This window comes from Hoplias malabaricus, chromosome 8, assembly GCF_029633855.1.
Source record: "Hoplias malabaricus isolate fHopMal1 chromosome 8, fHopMal1.hap1, whole genome shotgun sequence".
NCBI classification, from domain to species: Eukaryota; Metazoa; Chordata; class Actinopteri; order Characiformes; family Erythrinidae; genus Hoplias; species Hoplias malabaricus.
Genome location: NC_089807.1, coordinates 14,178,181 through 14,202,001, shown reverse-complemented (window position 1 = coordinate 14,202,001; position 23,821 = coordinate 14,178,181). Strand labels below are relative to the sequence as shown.

Sequence of the window (23,821 nt, the reverse complement as noted above, 5' to 3'; positions counted from 1 at the left end):
TGATGGTAACTGGTATACAGTAGAAATAATACAGTAAACAAAAATTGTCTACTCTATTATCTGCTAATTTAGAAAACAATACTCACAGTGAAAGACTATCCTAAAATGTACAAGACAAATTAAAAACTTTGGTAATCTTTATTATAACAAAAATGTCAATTAAGTATGTCACATAATTAGATTTAATGCAATTTTTTTTTTTGTAGAAAAAAGAAAAAGCATTTTAATTTACCTGTACAATGCTGTATTTAAAACCACATAGACACCAGATGTTTGGGCACATTGCGCGCACACACACACACACACACACATACACACACACACACATATATATATATATATATATATATATATATAATGTATCATATATGTCATACATCATGAGTACATCATTTCTCAAGGTGAATGTACTCAGGCAGAAAAGAATCTGCCAGACCTTTCAGCTAGTACCGCTATAGTAGAAATAACACTTCAGTTAAACATTTACACAATAGCAAAGGAGATCTCATAAATAATTCTGCTTGAGAGCAGACTCAATTAAATTTACACTTGCTTTTCCACAAAGAGGATCTGGGCGTATACAGTTCCTGTGCAGTTTGCCTGGAGTTCCAGCTGTGCAGTCTCTGAGCTGCTGGCTTTAGCCTCAGGGGCTGGTTTAACCAGCTCCAGCTCAGCGTATGTCAGGCTGTCATCTGCCACCCTGGGCTTCAGGGCATGAAGCGGAGAGAAGAGGGAAGAAGAGAGAAGAGTGCGGTTCAGTATGGTAAAGACAACTGTAAGCGGTCAGAGAGCAGGATATAAATTTGGTAAGTTGGGAATGTCTGGTTGGATCAACATGAAATTACAGACCCAATTTTAGGATTGGTTTCATTGCAAAATAAAAAAAAAGTTGCTTGTGTCCTTGACTGTGTATTCAAAGTTCCATCTCAAATTCCCCATCATCAAGTATAGCAAAATGACTGAAAAAGGTTTTCCTAGAAGTATTTTTGAAGAAATGCCACAAAAATCCCACATGGACACATGTTTACTGACTAGTTCTGTTTATGTCCTCAAAGCATCTCAGTCACATATATTCAATCAGCAGCTTTCATGAAAGCACCCACATTCCCTGTTTATTTTTTTCATTATGTTGTGAACCCAACCCAGTGCAGTTTGTCCAAACATGTAATACAACCCTTCTTAGAGAAGTCCACAATTTTTAAACATATTTCTGTCTCCTTTCTTTTTGTAATAATGTCAGACTAGTGTAACACAATGAGAACCATGCTTGTTAAATAAATAATTGCTGATCAAAAAGCAATAAAAGCTAATAAAATTAGATGCCTCATAAATGGAGAATGCCACAGTAATATAGTCAACAAACATGGACATATGTAGAAAGACAACAATTCCCCCTTGCAAATTTCTTGCTTGTAATTATTCAATAAACTAAAAACTATTGAGAACATCACAGGAGGCTTTTAGAATAAAGACATTATAAATTTGGTAAAAATAAAATATTGCACACAAATGTTAAATCCAGCATATACATTTACATTCACATATACATTTAGCAGACAGTCTTATCCAGAGCAACTTACAAAAGTGCAAAATCACTGATTGAGTTTGACAATTACGAAGCTGCTTTAAAATGCTTAATTGCCTACTTTCTTACAATAAGTGACAGAATAATTTGTGGAAATGTAATCACACAGATCTTACCATGTATGTTCTTCTAGGTTGGGCTTTTAAAAGTTTGGTTCTTCGTGGCTTATTTGGAACAGGAGCTGTAAGAGGAATAAAAGTCTAAATAAAATACATGCATCTTTGATTCAATACCTCCAACATGAGATTTGTTCATAGATATATATATTATATACACAATGATTGATTCGTTCACAGAGAAGTAGCGATTCTGAGTCTTTTAATGTGTGAACTTTAATCACAGTCAACATTTATGACATTTATAAGCTAAATCAAAATGTAATTCATGTTAAACATATAGATTTTCTTTCAAGGAAATGATCTGTAAATATCTGGACTTAAATTTACCTCATAGGAGTTTATGTTGCAAAATGGCATTAAGTGAAATGTTATTACTTTTTAAATGTATTTTTTAAATGTATTTGCATTATAAGTGTCACGGATCACGGGGCGGACTGACAGAGGCGGACGCACTTGCTAAAACACAGATGAATTTTATTTACCAAAAGAGAATAACTAAACAGAGAATGGGACTAGGGCAAAAACCAAAACAAGGGAAAGTAGAAACAAACAGACGAGAGACTAAATGAGGAAAGGAAATACACTAAACAACAAAACTAGGAAACAAACATGACTTGACTAGAAATGGGAGATAAACAACACGACATGACATGACTAGAGAACAGACTAAGGTGAAAGGAGAAATGTTCGACAAGAGGATGTGAGACAAGAGGGCTTAAATACTAGGCATAAACGAGACACACCTGGACAGATAACGAGGGGACAGGTTAACAAATGACAGACGAGGAGGCGGGACAAAGGCGGGACTAGAATAATAACAAACATAGCCATGTGCTAAAAGAGCACATGACCGGGGAAAACAGACATGACGAGACGAGGGTGTGACAATAAGCCATTAATAAACTACTATATGCTCCATAGAGTGGCTCCCCCACATGAGACAGCCATGTTTATAACAATCTCTGACACATCCTGGTGAAAATAAATTTAACTGCTGTTTTTTAACAGGAACAATAATCTCTGGAGGAAATTACAGATTGCTCCTTTAAAACACCTTCCACCCATTGATGAAACAATGGCACAAAGAATTCAGGTATAGTTCAGGGTTTAATAAAGATTATACTCAAGGTCTGGTTAGCACCTTCTTTCAAATTACTTTGTTTCATTCATTCATTCATTCATTCATTCATTGTCTGTAATTCCATTCCAGTTCAGGGTTGTGTGGTGTCTGGAGCCTACCAGAATCACTGGCCCCAAGGCAGGAACACACCAGTCCATCACAGGGGTAATTACATTGATATTTGTTATTATTTCTTTGTATACCCCTAATTTGTTTCAATTTTTGAATTTATAAAATCTTGATTGTAAAAAGATTCCTTTCCACTTAATGAGACTTCCCAATGGTTTACGTGCGACTGTGTCTGTGCGACCGCGGGTGTGGGTGTGGTTATAAGGAGGCAGGACCTAAAACTTCAAGTGCCCAGGTGCTTTATTCTGAGTAATCACATCAAAAATAGGAACAAAAACTGAATCAAACGGAAAGTAAATGTAGAGTAAAAAGAAAAGATAGTACAAGGCTTTGCCACGTGATTTGCTCTAACAGCTGCCCCACATTCTAGGAGAAGCCAAACACATCCCCAGAGCTAAACAAATTCCTCTAAAGAGGGTTTAAGTCCCATGGTGATATTCACATTCAAATACATATACATACACATTTGCACATACACTCTCACACATAGCGAAATTAAATCACCATGGCATCACTCTATGCATTACCGGTAAATATTCTCACATTTACTCCTTTTCTTTTATTTTTACCTCCCAAGGACATGGAGGACCAGCTCCCTCCCTGTAGGTGGATCCGCCCCACAGGGATAAGCCGCCCCAGTTCCTTTTACCTCCATTTTGTCCCATTTAGACCTTAACAGTAGGACTCAAAGGTAAGTGTATATAACCTGTGCCATACTCTTACTTAATTGTAATTGTTTAACATAATCATACTGGTGATGGGCTACTTTGCCCCATCACAGTGATGAAATCTTAAGCTCCACCTCTTCCCTTTTTGTAGGCCACATTAGACCCTCATATAATTTGTTTAGAATACAGAGTGTGATTATCCATAAACATTTGCATGCTATTAATTACATCACACGAGAGTCTGTTCCTAGCCTCAGCAGTGGTGTTCCTACCTTTCACTGGTATTTCTGGAGCTGGTGCAGTGATGTCTTTGGGTGGTGCTTTGTGTCTCTTCTTCTTCCTGAGCATTCCAGGCGAGGTGCTGGCAACACTGGTCACTGTCTCTCCCGAACTACATTTAAACAGAGGAAGGAAATCTAAGAATGGAGCAGGACTTACCTAGAAACACACAACGCAAAGCACAATGTACAGGCCTTATTGTGTCTTACCTGCTCTCTGGGCACTTCACCAAAGAGTAACTTTCTGGAAGAATATAAAACACATGGATTTACTCTTAGATAAACCAGCCAAATAATAACATCAAATCATATGTCAACAATGAAATATATACACAAACCATAACATTATGCCCACCTCTTTGTTTCTACACTCACTATCCATACTCTGACTTCCACTGACAAAACAGGAGCGCATACAGGAGAAGTTTTATAATTGCATAGTCCATTTCTTGCTCTTTACACTTTATTTTCCCTCTTTCACCCCTGTTCTTCAAAGGTCAGGACTAACACAGGACCATCACAGAGCAGATATAATTTGTGTGATGCATCATACGCAGCGCTGCAGTGCCACTCAGATGGAGGCAGTGTTAATGTGTGTTGTGCTGGTACAACTTGATCAGAGACATCAGTGCTGCTTGAGTATTTAAACACTGTGTCTGCTCACTGCCCACTGTGTCAGACACACCTACCTCATTGGTCCATCTTCTAGATGTAAAGTCAGAGACAGTAGCTTATCTATCGCCGCACAGATGGTGTTGGTCAGCCTCCAGTCCTTCATCAGTGGACACAAGACAGTGTTGGCTTGATGTTTTTGTTTAGTGGACTATTCTCAGTCCAGCAGTGGCACTGAGGGATTTAAAAACCCTCACAATGAAAATCCAAACCTGCTCTGTCATGGTTCTGACCATGGAGAAACAAGGTGAAAGAGGGCAAACAATGTACAAAGAGCAACAGGTGGCCTATAGTCTGTAATTATAAAACTACAAAGTGCTCCTGTATGGTCAGTGGAACTCAGAGAATGGTCAGTGAGTGTAGATACAAGGAGGTGGTCATAATGTTATGGTTGAACAGTGTAGATGCTAAGTGACAGGCATCTATATTCCCCACACTTGACACCATGTTAAAAGTAACCAATGAATAGGTCTAAAATTAAACTTTTAATTTGTATTTAAACAATACGTTATGCACAGGTTTTTTAAACTTTGAAAATTATTATTTTAAATGATAGTCTTCTATGGTACTGATCCACAAAAATGTAAAAATGTTATTAATATTTTATTCAAAAATCCTTGACAGAATTAAATGTAACTGAATGGAACTAACATTCTCAGTATGATTAAAAATGCATATTATGGAATAATCACACACACACACACACATATATATATATATATATATATATATATATATATATATACAGTAACACTAAACATTATCACATTGTGCAAGGAAGAAAAACAGTCACCTTTCAGTCTTTGTTTGCGATATATGTGCTGGCATGCGATGGCCACGGTAAAGAGAAGCATACAAAGGAGGCCAACAGAGCAGATTAGCACTGCACACAGATACAGATCTGAAACGCATATAACAGATGTGTGAGTATGAGGTTGTGACCAGGTGAAAGGAAATGTCCCAGCATAAACATGCATATCAAGACAGCATTACCTTCTTTGTGATATGTATTCTATATAACTAACAATTTAATGCCTTGTGACATATCAGCTTTGTACTATGCAAGGTACTATTCCGTTTCTTCACTTCAATTTGAACAAATGTCCACGAATATACTGAATATGCCTTTCTTGGAAGAAAAAGGAACTAGAAAATAATCCGGTGTTTCACTGCAGTAAAACAAATGCTTTCATGTCAGGGTGGAAAACGATCTCATGGGAAATGGTTGGTCAGAGGAATGGGACAAAATAGCACTGCTTTTGGAGATGTTAAATCTGGACTTTGGGCAGCTGTGTGGCCAGTTCCTTTCAAAGAGTCTGCAAGTAGCTTTCTAGTCCTTACTAATGCCAACACACTGCATTCGCCAAACTATTAAAACACAAAGCACACTTGAAAACTGGGTGGGCCACTCTGGCTCATTCTTAGAACAGTTTAAATCATATTTGATAAATAGCCAGTTTAAAGTTTCACTGGGAAATCATTCATCAAACAATGGTAACATTTCCTGCAGAGTTCCACAAGGTTTTATTTTAGAGCACTTTCTCTTTGTAACATGTTATGACCAGGTTAATATCATCAGGAAACTTTAAATAAATTTCCATAACTGTGCAAATGACACTCAGTTATACATTTCAATTATTTTTGAAAATGAACACTCTATTAACAAGTTGACCAGCTATGGGTCAAAAATCTCTCAGTGCTTGTCTGAAAATAACATATTCTACAGCTAAATTACGTAAAAAAAACTCAAATACTGACTTGTGATACTAAAGGTTTAAAAAGCTTTTTGTTTTGTTAAAACTATGCTCATTTGTTTCATTACCATATCTGAAGAATGAAACGTTGATATAAAATTAGTTTCTGATCTATATTTCAGTATGTAAAATGCATGTAAACCACAGTACCTATTAATCATTTGAGAAACATTGCTAAAAATAGCATTTTTCTGTCAGATTAGCTTGTTCATGCATTTGTTACTATCAGGATTGATTGCTGTAGTGCCTTCTTAGCTGTGCCACCTAAGAAACAAAATATGCTTTACAACTCATTAAAAAAATCCTAAAAACAAACATATGCTAACACAAACACAAAAGAGAGCTCATACCAATCCTCTTTGTAAAGAACTGCTGGCTGCCTCTATCTTTTGGGGGATTTTAAAGTTAAGTTTCTCGTTTTCTCATTTTTAAAGCTCCAAACAGTCTCACTCATGTTTACCATACAGGATGCATCTTTGATTATGTTGCAGCATGCATTCTGCAAATATCTTCAGTAAAATATAGGAAACATGGAGATGACTATTTGTTATTATGCTTCTAAATGGTGGAACTCACTTCCTCTTACAGTCTTAAGAAATAATAAAAAAAAAACATTTAACACTTAAATCTCATTGTTTTAATCTAGCTTTGATTACAAACTACTTTGTATAGACCTTTAAAATATTTGCTATTTATCTCTAATTTGATTTAAGATTACATCTTGAAGTTTTAATTTATTAATGTTGTTATTTATTTAAACATGATTTTCTGTATGTACACACTTGTATGAAATATGCTCTATTAGTAATGTTTTTTTTACCATTATTATTATTATGATTAACAAAATTATGTGCCTCCAAAATTGGAAAAAGAGTTAATACCTTATTTTGTAAAAGCATTTGTCACTGTGTGCCACAACTATTGGTCAATTTGTCTTAAAATATTAACATGGTGTAAACAGTACATAACATTTTTAAATTACATTAAAAAAATGCTATGAGATTTTGCAAAATAAACTGTACATTCCCTAGATCACTTATGATTTTAATTAAAATAATATCACACTGTACCTTGAAACAAGCGCCATATATTTTCAGTACTCTCAGAGGCTGCTGTATAGTGCACTGGAATTATAAAATGAAATGTAGGTTAATAATCACAAAGAGAACCACATCTAGTAGCACAGGCCAGCCAATATTACAGTGATTTGAGGTGATTACAATTCTTCTTTGGGAATTCAAATAAAAAAACACCCTCTGTAGAAGATGTTTTGCTACATATGATTTCAATAAGCATTTTTACACAGATGCCAGGTCTGGTCTCATTCTGCAATGAATGGTCAAAAAATGTTTTGAATTCACATTGCATTGATAAGTTGCACATGACTTTTGCATGTAAATGAACAGAAAGCAGTTGTTTTGGTAACACCATTTAATCATGTACAACTCTTTGAAACATCTGAACAATCCTAATTCAAAGGGTTTTGATTTGTCCTTGGGTTTAATACTTTTACATACCTTCTATAAAAGATTACAATTATACACTGTAGCATTAGAAATAAGTCATTCAAAAGAAATTAATCCTTGCATTTTCACAAGCATATCAGGACATAAAATTGATGCAAAATATTCAACATTTAAAATACTATACATTTGTTTATAATAGTTTATAATAGTCATCATAGTGCTCATCGTCACAAACAACCTTCCCATTAACATGGAGAATTTGGGGTTTTACTTGATGAGCCTTTAATGAGACCAGGCCAAGGACATGTAGAGTGGTAGAGTATCCTGTTTGAGGCCTCGCAACACACTTAGTCTTTAGTCCTGAGAATGGGGCTTTCATAAATCTGCATCACTGTAGAAGTAATAAACAGTTATTTAATGCATTAAAGTTGCTCTGAGCAGTACAAAGACCACAGCTGTATCCCAGTTTTAGCTTTTGGCTTTAGATAATTTCATATATAACAGATAAAATATTCATTTCAGTGTGAGAGCCTGAAAAAAAAAGAAAAAAAAAGTAAAAAGAAATCAAAAAGGCATTTCCCCTTCAAACCGTCCATCACATTTGGCCTGATATTGTTCTTAAATCAGATAGTTTTCATTGAAAATAATATAATGATGTTTAGGTCACTGCTCAGCAGGATTTCTATCACAGACATGTTAGAGTTACAGTGGTCCTCCATTTATATTTACTTAATTTATAGCAATCAATTAGAAATATTCCTTAGTAAACTCTAACCAGGATCAGTGTTTTATTCAAGAAGGAATACATCTTTCTGTGGTCAAAAAATCTTGAAATAGTTTTAACAAAAATAAAATGTTGAAAAAAAGAGGCTGAGATTGTCTTTCAGAAGCTTTTGTGCACAACCTATTAAATCCTTTATTGGCTTCCCACCTTGCTTTATCGTCCTTTCCCCCCCTGCTCTGGGCTCTAAGGTACCTCTTCTCCATGGCCCATGTGCTTTAAATTAACATTGGCTCCAGCTCAGGAGGAGTCAACTGGGTTTAATAACAGGCTCCATTCGCACCAGGTATACAACCCCACATCTGATCTGCATTTAGTGTTTGAAGAGAAATCCTCCGTCCCCCCACCCCCTTACAGCCTGCAGCCTAAAGTTGTTTTTCCACTAGCTCTGAATAAAGGTAATAAAAGCTCACTCTTTGAAAGGTAGTTTCACTTCTAAGGTGGAATCGTTTAGTACAGAAAGATGCTAAAATGGAACTTTGGAGCAAGGCCACAGAAGTAACCGTTAAACTCTTTTTACAATCTGATTTTTGTATTTGTTGCTGTTGCTTACCACAGACAATAATTTAGATGCTATTCCTTGTACTTGAACAGAAAACCCACAGACTCAAAACACACTGCACGTTGACTTCTACTATAGAGCTATATTCACTTTTCCAGACAAATGTGGCACAAATCCAATGTGATACAGAGTTGATGTTGTCAGAGCTGTGAAGACACAAGTCTGATGTTTTCAAGTCAGATCTGAGCCATTTTCATATGTGGTCCTTGTGTATTCATGTGTGATTTTACAATCTTAATAAGAGCTGTCAAGTACAATACACTACATTAACTTTCCTACATTAATGTAGACCATCAAGTAAGAAAAACGGGATCAGAGCCCCAAAAATACAGAACTAACTGAATCTTGCTAAGAAAATGTAGCTTACTTGTGTGCATAGGCGCAATGAGTTCACTCTTCCTTTACAATGTAAACTGTGGCATTCAAATATTGAATTATTTATTAAGCTAAATTATTGTATTATGAACAAACATAGCATAAGTTACAAATGTAATACAGACAGTAGGGTTAGTACATCAGTTAAAAGGTTTGTTAGGGAAGGTAAGGTGATTCTCCTATGTCATCACTCCCAAGAACCATTTGGTTTTTGCATCTGGTTAATGGCTTGTATCTGAGCAGAGTTATTCCTTCTCTGTAGTTTGGGGGCTTCGCTGCTGTTTGTTGTTTTTCTTCTACTTTCACAGCACACATTACCCACTCTGAAGAGAACCGTGACCTCCACTTCCTTCCTTATTAGCACATTCTCTTAATTTTTTTTTACAGCATTTGTCTCTCTGAAATTGGTGCTTTTGAGGAGTTTGTGGTTATCTAAACCCTTTTCAACAACAAAAACACATCTTTAATCCCAGAAAATATCTTCTGTTTATGTGCTCTACAGGGATTATCGATGCATGACAAAATCAGGGAAATATCAATGAGAGAATGTGAGATTTTTCTTTGTTAGTTTATTTTACTTGCAAAATTAGCAAACAAATGCCTTTAAGATTTATTGCCTTTTGACTTCAATGTAGCATATGTCATTAACTTGAAATGTGAGGGTTTTTACATAGAATTAGGAATTATCTGAAATGTTATATAAAATAATTGAAAGAATCCATACTTAAAATGGAAAACTACACAGTATAATGAAAAGTACCCCAATGTATTTATTCTGGCCAACTCATTAGCTTTAGGGTATAGCGTCTTATCAACAGGATTATAAATCCAGGGTAAAGCAAAGCATATGGAAGCTCTCAGTCTCTGAACAGCACAGAAAAGCCCTAAAGCCGCCAGAGTAAATGTTTTTTGTTGCATGCTAGCCAATCCTCCCCACTCTGTCCTCACAGCATGTCCAGGCTCCTCACGTTTACAGTCCTGTGGTCTATTTTTGTTGGCAACTAACATTTTAGTGGGAATGATGTATACGTGAAGAGGGCGGGCCCCCAAGCCTTATGTACTCACTAAATCTAATGTGTGAGGTATAGCTATAGGGCCTATGGGGAAATTTATGCTTAATTTTCATATTCATCATTTTCAGTTTTATAGACCACATGCTAAAAGTGAGTCCAGTTCATGCTAGAGAGATTACTGCAAAGTCGTTGTAACTCACAGTGACTGCTTTGTGAACAATAGCGGACCTCATGACCACTCGGGTTTGTGGACAGTGCACTTTCTAATAATTTAATGCTAAGGCCCACTTTGGGTTTAGATGGCAGAGTCGGTGAGTAGGAGGAAACAGCTGCTGTGTGGTTAGCCCTGACCGTTTCAGGATACCATGCTTTCACCCCTTCAACACAACCACACACTGTTCCCTGGAAAGGGTAATGAGGCCCTAACCCAAGCTGCTCATTTGATGCACCAGAATCTCTGTGTTTGCAAAGCTGTCGGTTTAAATTAACATGTTCTTTTGACACCTGTTTGTATAATATGGGTATCTTTCCAAGATTAATAATAATCATTATAAAGCAAATATACCGTTCCTAAATCTTATTGGCTGAGATATATTCAGAATAATTAAATACCCGATGTCCATACCTTATTTGATAATGACATCTGTGACCTTTATATTGCTTGGCAACTGTAGCCTACTAAGCTATTTTAAAAAGATATTATAAAATAATAAAAGTATTCAGAATACATATTTAGAATATATCAATTAATTATTGGTCCTCAGGCCAACTACATGACAAAAAAATGTTTTCGGGCTATTTTTGAAACAGATTCTTTTGAAACATAAGTTGAGTAAACTGATAAAGTGATCAGCCTGTTATTAAAAGAAATATGTTAAGTTGTCTCCTCAGTAGAGCACATGTCCATGAGTAATCAGCTTAAGATACGCTTACAGTGTAAAAGACTAATGATAAGCAAAATTTTTTTAATCATATTAACAGAGGAAACTGCCAACCAGTAATAGTGAGAAACATTGTGAATTAGAAATCTGTAAATTCAGCTATTATTTTATAATTAATTCTGCTTTTTATGTATTTTAACATAATACAAAATATATTAGGACTGTGTAATATCTTGCCCAAATGTTTCCAGTTTGTTAAAAGATTGATTGGAATTATTCAGTTGATTATTATGTATTTTTTGGGAATATTTTGTGGAATTTTCTAGCATGTATATTTTACTTTCTGTATTAATAAAATATTTATCATATTTTTCTGATATTTACCTCGTAACTCCATGGTCCCTGTGCCGTTTGAGGAGGCCCTCCACTTGTTCCTGTGTCTGTGTATTTCCTGCACTTTACAGGTGTAGTTGCCTCTGTCCTCTCGGGATACGTTCAGGATCAGCAGACTGTACATTTTCCCCACAACCTCCTCCCACATGCGGAACTTGGGTTGAGCAAAGCTTCTGCTGTAGTTTCCGTAATACTTAGCTTTCTTGAAGTTCATCTTCACTATTAGGTGCTCGTCCTCGGGCAAGGGAAAGTAGAGCCAGCGCAGCACCAACACACTGCTGCTCCTTTTCTTCTGAGACACCAGGCAGGAAAGAGTAATATTCTCACCCTCCAAACACATACTGACCGGCCCAGGGGTCACTGTCACGTTCAAAGCCTCAGTCAATTCTAAGGAGTGCAGGGATGTAGTGGGGTAGTATGGGAAATAAAAAGGTACAAATAAATTAATAAAGCTTTCCATCGGAAAACATATTAAGCAGTCACAAACCAATTATTACAGACATTAAAACAGAATAATAACCCTGCAGATGCATTTGCTAATCTCTCTCTCTGTATATATATATATATATAGTCTTGGGAAAATCTTGTAAAGTACATTTTAAATATCTGACAGAAGAGTGAGATTTTATGTGCTGTCAAGCTCCCTGTTTTGAAAACCCGAGACATATTTCCACTGGAGCTTCATTACTGATTTTCTTTTTTTGGCATTTGCCCGTGGCTGCCAAAGGGCGTATCATTTTTGGAAGAGTTTAGGCTCAGTATGTCCTGGCAAACAGGAGAAAAAAAGAAAAGAAAAAACTACAGGTGGAAAACATTTGTCTGCCTTTTTGTAGCAGAGAAGAGAGAAGAGAACACGACAAGAAGATTGCATCCAGCTGCTGAGAAACTTTGTTGCATCAATGTTCTGTCCCAATTACTGAGTTCCACAACTGTTAAAGCAGGGCTCTGCTTTCAGTATAAAAACCACATCACACATGGCCACTAACCGGGCATAAACAAAGCACCCTGAGATGCTGGAACTCATTGTATTGAAGTATTCTGACTGGATCACACATAGGATGATGTTCAACTTTCTTTCTGTTGATTTCCAAACACAGAAACTCTATAAAATGCACCCTGTAGTCGGTAGAACAGAAATATCACATGCAGTCATATGCAAATGTCTGAACACTCCAAATCATACATTTTTTGTTGATTTACTAAGTGAAATTTAGCACATATCTTCTACAAGGAAAGCATTTTCTTCACATTTTAGTGCTCGGTTTCTTTTTATTTGCTGATTTTAACATCAAATATGTAAGGTGAAAAAAAAACATGAAAGGTGGAATAACTTCAACGGCCACATTTTATATATTTCCTCATTATTTTACTATTCTTCCTCTTGACTATATGCATTAACACTGTGCATAACGTAAGTTTGTCAAACTTTCTCACAGTTGCTGATGCAAATGTTTTTCTCCCTCAGGATTTTCCAGAACATTTACACTTTCTGTGAAATTTAAGACTCTTTGCCCTTTTTCTTTAAAAAGGAAAAATATAAACAGCTTACCTTTAGTGAGGGCCCTAGTCAGGAGAATAACCAGAACGCATGAGAGTTTCATTTTGCAGACCCAAAGGCTCCATGCACCCAGCTAAACAAGTCAACGAGGAAAGTGCCTGGGATTTTCTCGTTTTCTCTCCCTTTCTCCTTGTGAGAGTATGTGTGTTTGTGTGTGTGTAAAGTGGAACAGTACGTGCTCTGTTCCCAGTTAGAAACACCCCTCTCCCTCACTCTTTCTTTCTCTGGCGCTCTCTTTCTCTCTCTTCCTTAATCACACCCCTCTCCAGTAAAGCGTTTGTAGGAAATGTCATTTCCTGAGAGGAGTCTTTTGGAAGCTTCACAAACTTCCAGCTGGACCTACAGCGCATGAAAAGCAGGAGCTGGAGCCAGGTCTCCGTGCTTTACTCACTCAGCTTAAAAATGACTGAGGATGGTTACAATGTCTCTTTTGTGTTGGAAACCCCAAGCAAACTCAGCTTAGTGTGACAGACTCAGTGCTTCATGTTCAGTACGTATCCATAGTGCAATAAGTCTGAGAGTGCCACAGCTCATTATTCCCACACACAGTACAGGATCTCTGGGAAAGTCTGTTTTCTTGAGTGTCAGGAATGTGTACACTTTCCCTGGCTTTGCCCCTTTTCTTCTAAGCCCATATGGCCTGCCTGGCTAGCTCTGCGGTTAGAAACATTGCTGTTTATTGGACAGTGTAATGTGCTGAGCTGGTGGTTTCCGTCTGTGGAGCATTGCCAAGGAGAGTGAATTTACACGAACATGATTGTGTTATAGCAATCAGACTAGAAAAAAACAATGCCTAACATTTAAAACCAGCAGTGTTCCTGTGCATTACCCATGGTACTTTACAAAACTTTAAGAAGGACTTTGTTTTTTTGAAAATACAGAGAAAAACATGGTACTCTTTTAAGTTTAAGTGTTGCATTTTGCATAGAACCTGGAAAGATGTGTTAACCAGAGGCACTGATTTAGAAGGAAAACCAAAGCTTGGACTGAGTTGGTTGTCATTGACTGTTAGCCTGGTAAATTTGGCAACACTGAAAGTTAATGACCCAAAGAGTTCACTACCTTAATCATTTTACAGCCACATGCAAAGATATTCTGTAGTTTAGAGAATAAAATTATATATCAAATGTTAGATTCAAAATGTTATATAAATCACTGTCATTTTTTTCTTTACATGCAAAAAGCAAGACATGTAATACACTGGCTATTACACATGGAATTGTTCTTTATTTCATAAAATAAAGTTGAATTTTATTAATGAGCATCAGGAAAAAGACATAAAATTCAAGAAACATTGACTACTACCCCTTTAAGAAATATGGCCAAACGTCAGGTCATCCAACATTTATTGTGAAAGTAAAGTATTAAATGATGGTTGGTCCTTGTTTTCTGTAGTAATCACTTAATCTAAAGATATTTTAGACTATATGTTGGAACAATTCTGTGAGGATTTGATGGCAGTCCATCATGAAAACATTAGTGAGGTCAGGTGATGCTGGATGATTAGTTTTGGATCACAAAAGCCACTGCACTCTTAAATTATTTGTTGGGACCCCATCACTCCAGAGATAATAGTTCTGTTGCTTTAAAGACCACAGCTGTTTTGTTTTATGCAGCAAGTTAACATTTAGGACTGAGAATGATCAGTATCTATATTCACTCATTTTGGACATATGTGTTGTATCTTATTTTTCTATACAACATATATTCGCTGTGAAAAATGGAACAGCGAAGAAGTAACTTTGTATAGATGAACAAATGCTATTATTAATCTGAATTGTTATTTCAACTTACTCCTTATTTATTTTTTGCTTTACATTTGCATTGAGTTTACAAAATACTTTTACAGTGTATAAACAATTTCAACAACACTGTATAAATCACCCAAAAAGTTGTGTGATCACCTAAATGTTTAAGATGTAATGAGATTTTTGAGACAGAGTGTAGGTTTATTACACTGTTCAGTTCATACATCAGCCATCAGCAGTCCAGAAGCGATTCCTTCCTTCCAACAGGACTCCACACTGACACCGCCTGGTTATCACTTGAAATAAGGCACAAGTTTCTTTACAGCTACCTGCTGGAGATGGACGAGGGTGAACATGAGTCCAATAAGGCTTCATGGATTGGGCGAAACATTATTAATTTAAATTTACGACCAAGTCATCACTTGTAAACATAATAAGACAGACCGATTTATTCTTTCAGTTATTCAATTACAGTCTAAGACATTGCCCACCCGCAGACTTGACTCCTGCAGTGAAATCTAGCATTTCATATGAGTGCAGATTAAAAGAGCTCATGGAGAGAGGCTTTCCGTCAATGAGTAAACGACTTGTTAATGTAATACATGAGTCAGCGGGAGATACAGAAACAATAACAGACAAGCGGGCGCCTTATATCAGCTATGTCTTGACAGACCTCATCACCCGACTCATGACCATCCAGTCAGGGCTGGGGATGGTTAAGCACTGGGCCAGGCTCCAGGAACACTACTTTGAGCATTTATTTGCAGGTTGAGGATCAGGGGAAATCAAAGCAAATGCACTTTCATATGTGCAGGAGACTTGACGTCCGGTGGGGGCACTTGGCTCTTGTTAAACTCATTTGGGCCACTCACAAGGCAACAAAAAACCTCCTCCATTAAATCACTCGCTCAGTTTGCTTGTTTATTGGCTCTGCCATTAGGGCAAATTATTCTCAGTCAATTGGTTTTGTAATTATACTGTTAGATGTCCTAAAGACCTGTGCACCAGTACTGTGGCACTTAGAAAAGCAAATCTTTCGTGGAAATGACCCGGATTACTTACATGAAATGGAGCCTGCTCCATTGCTCCTCCCTCACATAATCTCATAGTATAAGCAGAACAGACTGAAAATTGTATTTATGACACTATGTACAAGAAGCTGAATGAAGATTATATCCATAACATGTCACTTTGATGATTTGATGATGCACCAAATATTTCACCTGAAATTAGGCACAAAAAAGTAAAGCAATCAAGTAAAATCACTGAGAATAAAGATATCACATGATGTGAAAATTACAGTCTCTGCACTTCTGGCAGGTAACATGGTGATGTAATAGAATACTTTAATGAAGGGAGTCATAATTCCCTCCTCCCAAGGGGGAGTAATTTAGCTCCAGCTTTATTTATGAGAATGCAGGGCCTGATTAACAAGTCATGGACCAACTGATATCCCTGATGCAATCAATACCCTTCAGCAGTACAGGCTTGATTTGAAGTACTAGGCATTAATATGTCTCTATGGCTTTTTGAAGATGAGCTCTGCAAATACGTAAATGTAGCAAATATGGGATAACTTAAAAAGTTGTTATGAACTGTGATATTTATTACATTTTCGTAAAGTGTGAGACGCTTGCCTCTGTCTCTGCAGTGGGACGCTTAGGCAAGAAAAATAGGATGGCCTCCTGTCATAAGTGGGATTTTGGTACTAGTGCTTCAGTGACTGCAATTTCCTGTTTTATTAAAAAAAAAAAAAAAAAAAGATTTGATTTTTGACTATTTGGTCAATATCAAATTGATTTCATCTTTGGAATTTAATTAAATTGGGATTGTAGTTATTAAACCTGGAGAGAATCTGATATAGTAAACCGAATCTCATTCAGCACATGATCTCTGCAGAACACTGCTGAATTTAGCTCTGACCCAGAAACAAAAAACGCATTTGTACATGTATCCTGACTATCTTAGGTGCCTGCTGCATTGTTTAAAATGTTGTACAAAATGTTTCAAATGGATAGTGATAATAAATACATTCCATGTTTTTTTTTTTTCTTCAAAGTGTGTTTGTATGTAATGATTGCGTTTAGGGCCATGGCACTGAAAAAAAAAATATTCAGAGAATAAAGTCAGAATTCTGAGAATAATGTCAGAATAATTCTGAGAATAATGTCAGAATATTTAGAGAAACACTGTTTTTCACAGTCTGTGCGCCATAGAGTGAGTAGTGAGTAGTGAGAAGCAGTCAGTGAGGTGAACAGAATTATTTATTAAATGCATCCCCATGACATGACGACTAACCCTGTCAGTGCAGCCCCTGACTGCAATGCATGCAGCTTTAGTTTATTGTACAGTCCATAAGCTGTAACGTGATGGAGCCTTGTGGGCACACCGAAGTTCCACTCCCTGAGGACTGATAATTATTGTGATCATTAATTGTATCCTTTGAAACTACATGCCCTCTTCTTGCACAACCAATTCAGGGTTTAAATACTAGTCATAATCTGGTCCTGATTTGACAGAGGACTGAATATTTATTCCTGAAATCAATACCATTGTTAATCAGAATTGTTCTGATTTTATTTTCAGAATTATTCCGACATTATTCTCAGAATTCTGACTTTATTCTCTGAATCTTTTTTTTTCAATGCTGTGACTCTAAAACATCGTCATAGTATGTAACTTCGTTCAAAACACAGAAACCAAGTTCTTTACAGTGGAGGTGGTCTCAGTTTTAATATGTATGTCCATTTGATAGATACAATTAATGATCCGTATAATAATCGGCCAACAGGGAGTGGAACTCCAGTGTGCCCACGAGGCTGCATCACATTACAGCTTATGGCCTGGACATATGCAATGACAACAAGACTGTCTTTTAGGCTCTTAGAACAATAAGATTATTTCACTTAATATTTTATTGTAATTAATTAAAAATTAAAAATACAGTTATTTTAAACTTGTAATTTGCAGAATACATGGAAAGATTCTGTTTGCCATTGTTCAAAAAGGCACTGACAGTCCTGATGGCAGTTGGCTTAATAAATATCTGACAAAAAATACGTTTTATCTGATTTACTACATTCGAAAAGGCTTTACAAGTGCATACTTGGCCCCCAGAATCTGCATTCCTTATTTTGATTTCAGAAAGTTGGCAACACTACGCACGCAGAGTATGTGGGGAGAAGGTGTATTAAGTTTCCTGACAGTGAGTGTAATTTCAAGACAAAAATAAAGAAAAAACATTAATTGAATGCCTTTAGCAATATCTAATTAACCAAATTGAAAAGCCATTGATGCACTAGTTGAAATGGCATTATGCTATCAGAGGAAACCTGATTATTGATGAATGTAAAGTAAGCCTGCTGAAAAAACAGTTAAAATGTTCATGCATTAAACACTGCAGTATTTAGGGCAGACTGAATTGATGTTTATGTTCTTTCCTGATGTTATAACTGTATATATTACAGATACCTGTATAAAATAGGTTAATAGTTGTTCACACAGTTTTGTTTTTCAACCTGTAGATGGATATTCAAGTGTTTTTGGTAAAGGCAGCAGCTCCTTGTGGCTTTGCTTATTCTGTACCTCTTGAAAGAAATTTGCTGCTATGAGGCAATTACCCAAGACCCCCTTAGCTAAAGCTTAGCCCCCTACTCATTAATATCGAGTGATGGGCCTGACTCAGTCAATCAAAAAAAAAAATGTGTCATCTTGGTAGTGTTTTTTTTTTTGTTTGTTTGTTAGTGTTGGTAATTTTGGTAGTGTTTTCAGTGAAAGATGCAGACAACTCAAATAAAAAAGCTACTCTACTCTTCCTGGCACTGCTCTACTCCCAGGCCACTGTGGTTGACAGCTGGCATTTCTGTGTATGTGTGATTACTCACTGCTCACTAGTGTGTGTTTTTGCTAAGGATGGGATAAATTAAGAGTCACACAACATTTTCAAGTTGCTTGTAACCATACCTAAAGACTTGGTAATGTCACGTGAGATGAATAAAAAAAAGGTTAATTATTACGAAACATAAGATTAACAGCCTGGTCCCTCACAGGGCATCATTTAAAAACCTAAGGAAACCCACTCAGACATGACACTAATTTTAAACACACAGTACATTTTATAAATTGTGCAGTAGAGAAACTAGGTTAAATATAATTACCATTTATTCACTACAACTGCACACACCTGAGGAAAACAAACCTGAGGAAAAGATCAAAGACACAGAAACTTAGCTGTGTAGAATTTAATGACTTGTTATTTTATGATTATTTATGCAGAAATATTGTTGAATTTTTTTATTTAATTGAATTATCTAAATAAACAGAGCATTTTACCACATTTTACCACTTTGATGGATGTGCCTCCAGTGCCCCCCAAAAAAGCAAACCCAATCGTTTAAACATTTTGAGATTAGCATGTTCTTAGATTTTAAAGTTGACTAACAGCTCACTGAGGAATGTTTACTTTATAAAAACACCACATAATTCAACCACCAGCTTAAGTAAAATAAATTATATATATATATATATATATATATATATATATGCGTTTAATAGGGTGTGGAACAATTTTAGCTATTGTTCCACACATCTAAAGAAAAGAGATAAACATTATGTTTCTTAAAGGACAAATCCCCACATTGCATAAAATGGAAGTTGAGAGTAAAAAAGGGTAGCAGTAAAGCCACAAATTTTCATTAGAAACATGTATCTAGTGTGCCTCGAGGCTGAAAGTACGAACTAAAGCGGAGACAACCCCCAAAAACACATACATACACACATGGAGAGAGGGACAGATGTCTGGGCTAGCGAGTGTTAGGCTAATCAGTATTTCAGTCGTTATGGGTTTCGATATTAGTGATATATTTGCGTTGGGCTAACGTTATATTTTATGATTTGGGCTTAAGCCAACCTTCGATTGAAGCATAGCAGACAAAAAACAAGGTAAATAATATTACACTTAGTTTACCTGGCCCGGGGATGCTAATAGGTTACCCAAAATAATAGAGGGCAGAACCTATTAAATGAAATAATTATCCGCCATACCCTGAGAATGTTGATGATTCAATTTGCTTTCTTTAACTAATCCAAGGGATTTATATGCATACAAGTACAGGAAACTTCAGGTTTACACTGAATTAACATTTAGGTTAAAGCATACTTTGCTTTTGAATGTATATTAGCATCCACACAGGAAATATTACGCATGCTTTAGCTTATTTGGCCTAGTATGACTATGGTGAATTATATCTCCCCAAAATCGGTATCTACGTTTCACAGCTGCACAGTCTTACTGCGCATGCGCGCCGTTGGCTTGAACCTGCTAGTGTAAAATTGGCTCTACTCTCAGACCCTACTCAGTGGAGAAGAGTACAGTAATTGTAGCACACTATATGATGACTCTAACTAGAATCAGCTCAGACCTTATGGGTCCAAGTCCCAGTCCATGGCTCGTGCAGAAAAAAATAAGTCCCCCATAAGAAAACGAACACCAACAAATAAAAAAAGACGTATGTATTATAATTTGCTTGTGTACCAACAATTGTTATTTTCTCCCAAGGTGCTACTGGAATGGCTAATGGTTGAAGTGTATTATTAGTTTTTGTAGCTTCATTGTTCCAGTGTTGTAGTGGCAAATGAGGTGGGTTATTAATATAAGATGCAATTGGTTTTACAAAATGCAAATTGTACTGTGTAATATTAAACAATATTTCCCTCACTTTAAATCTTCAAGAAGCGGTGTGGTGGTGCCAAAGGTGAGCACAGTAGACATGTCTGTGTGGGTTTCTTTACGGTGCACTGGATAAAATGTGTGTATATATAATGTACACTGAATCCCAGTGACAGATTTACTCACAGTTGTAACAAATTCATAATAATTCAAAATGAATGTTACAATGTATCTAATTAAAGCAATAATGTATCTAACTAAACAAACAGTACATTTTATAAACTGTGGAGTAGAGAAAATAAGTTAAACATAATGACCATTTATTCACTACAATTCCAGAATCCTCCACAAAACAGAAAGGTAAAACCTGCATTCCATAACATTAATTGCAAATGCAAATGTTAATATGCTGCTTTCAGAAGCAATTACTTATTGCTAAAACAAGGAAGACACAGGAGAGAAAACAAATAAAAGTAGACAAAAAAAAAACCCCATCAGATTGAACACGGTCTGTCTAAGCTAATAGATTACATAGATACCCAAAATCAGAGATCAGTATGTAGGATTTAATGCCTGAATTAGCTGAAATAATTATCAGTACACAGTATTGCATGCATTTTTACTTCATAGTGGATTGTTGGCTTTTCTATTATGTGGACATTTTTAAATTAAACAAAATAAATTAGGTGTTTATATATATTTAAAAAAAATCATTAATTCTGTAACTACTTAATCTGTTCATTATCAATATCAGAATCATGGGGGTCCAGAGCTTACCCAGAATTACTGGGTGCAAAACACCCTGGACAGAGCACCAGTCCATCACAGGCTAAAAATTAATTTTATTTATTTATCTATTTATTATTTTACAGGTGCCACACTAGAGAAAAATAGTCTTAATATGAAAATATTTTTGAAGTATTTCAATTTTGTCATATATAAATTTGATTATCTTTTGAACTAAGTTAAATGTTAGGAGGACGGGTCGCCACAGTTCAATATCCTACCCGCACGGCCAGTAATTATGCCACTAATAGTTAAGTGAATTAAATAGCATCATTTTTAAGACCTAGATACAGACCTATATTTTTATAATTCAGAATGAGTATCATCTGTTTCATTACCTTAAAATGTAATCTTTCTTATGAGAAATATGTCAATAGTAATATAGTCAATATAGTATAAAATAGTCAATATAATATAAAATAGTAAAAAGTCCAAAATAAGTATTTATAAAAAACATACAGAAATAATACTGAAAGCAAGAAATAAGAATCTTATTTAAATAAAAGAAAATGGAGATGCTATCAAGGAGGATGCTGGGGGATTTTTGTTTTTTCCTTTAAAATGAAAAAGAAATTACTGAAATTATTTAAAAATGTAATTGATTCAAAATTAATGCTCTTCATTTATCTGAACTGAATAGATGAATTTGAGATCTACAAAATCAATTATATATATAAAAAGTAAATAAAAATGTATGTGGAAGTCAACTTAATGTAAATTTTGTAGGGTGTATTTGTACACATTTTTAACCAGCCTGAAACACACAATGTTTTTTTTTTCTTTTTTTTAGTTTTTTTTTCCCCGTGTTAGGAGCTCTCTTCCTGGTCATATGCAAATTTCACAGAATTGTGTTTAAAGTGTAACTAGAACTTAGGGTATTGTATTTTTTTTTTTTTACAGGAGCAAATGCCAAGAGCCTTGAAGTGGAAATAATTGTGCAAATGAAGCATGGCACGTTGTGCAAAGACTTCAGTTGGATAAAAACACTTCAGGGCGGAACTCACTGAGAAAAAAAACAAGGTAATAAAAAATCCTTTACAAAGATATAAAAGACAGTATACACCTAAATCCACTCCCACCTCATTGGTATAAAAACGAACACCTTTCATTGTGACAAGAAGTTAACTGATTAGCTTTCCTATTGAAAGCAGTCAATGGTGGGTTCTGTTTTGGTCAGTGGCCTATAAAACATAGCTCTGGGGCACTCCAGAAGTAAGAGGAGCACTGAACAAGAGGGGGGTCTGCTGGGTGGGGACAGTGAGTGGTGAGACTGCTTTTACCACAGCTTAGGAACAGAGCAGGAAAGAGCAGCGTGGACAGTCGCGGTGAATGATAGCCGACCCTGCTGTTCTCACTGCCCATGTGCGTATGTCCATCACTCACAGGCAGCCAGCAGGAGGTTACAGCCAGGACTCCTGGGAAAGTATCCATTGCACCCATCTCCTATTATAGCAGTGCCTGGGCGCAAAGCAAAGCAAGATGACTTGATGTTAGGGGCCGTTTGTAAATGGAATGACTTGGGTAGGGTGAAGGGAAAGAGAGATCTCTCCCCCAATGCCTTATGACTTCTATTGCTCTCAGGTAAATGACAACAGAGAGAGAGAAATAAATGAGACTCTTTAAGTCTATTGATTTTATAGGAGGGTGAGATGTAAAGTGGCAAATCACTAAAGAGGACTCATTTGGGTCCAGTGTGATAATGTGAAATCCTTCAAGTGTGTGGTGTGCTTTGTCCGTTCAATAACAATGTTAAAACTGCTCAGTTTCAGAATAGCTGTTTCCCTTGGTTGGATCTCAAGCAGTGACCAGATACTGACTGCACTGTCCGACCAAAAAAGTGAGTGACTCTTAAAAGTGAGGCAGCAGGCTATTTTTACTCTTGGACACATGCGCCCCAGCTTAGATGCCTGCTAAACACCACAACAACTTCACAAGGGGATATTTGTTTTTGCTTCTAACATCAGGCCGTTTTCAGTGGAATTATCAGCTTCAAAGTTGTTAAAAGGTAAATTCAACTATTACGGTTCAAGTATGAAAATAATTTTGGACCACATTTATTTCATTTGGTTTGTCACTTGACACCAAATGGTTATTTCAATATGTGTGCTAGCATAAGACTTCAGCCTATGTCTCACTCCCGGACTCACTCCCTGAAGCTGCTGCTATTTCAGTGTTTTCTGCCGCTGAATCCTGGCTACTGTCCTTTTTCCATTGGAGCAAGGTCCTGGGTAGTAACCATACTTTGCTTCTACTCTTTCTACTCTT

The 23,821-nt window shown here is 36.2% G+C and overlaps 1 protein-coding gene across 1 annotated transcript; it reads right to left on the bottom strand.

Annotated features, from left to right (window-relative positions):
• Positions 1 to 220: 220 nt before the first annotated feature.
• On the bottom strand, positions 221 to 13,573 carry vstm4a (V-set and transmembrane domain containing 4a). The gene is made up of 8 exons (XM_066679521.1): positions 13,346 to 13,573; positions 11,788 to 12,183; positions 7,396 to 7,449; positions 5,365 to 5,472; positions 4,110 to 4,143; positions 3,894 to 4,012; positions 1,702 to 1,766; positions 221 to 705 (listed from the first exon to the last, which is right to left on the bottom strand). Exons 1-8 carry the CDS (start codon positions 13,395 to 13,397, stop codon positions 544 to 546), a joined length of 990 nt encoding a protein of 329 aa, XP_066535618.1. The 5' UTR covers positions 13,398 to 13,573; the 3' UTR covers positions 221 to 543.
• Positions 13,574 to 23,821: the final 10,248 nt, after the last annotated feature.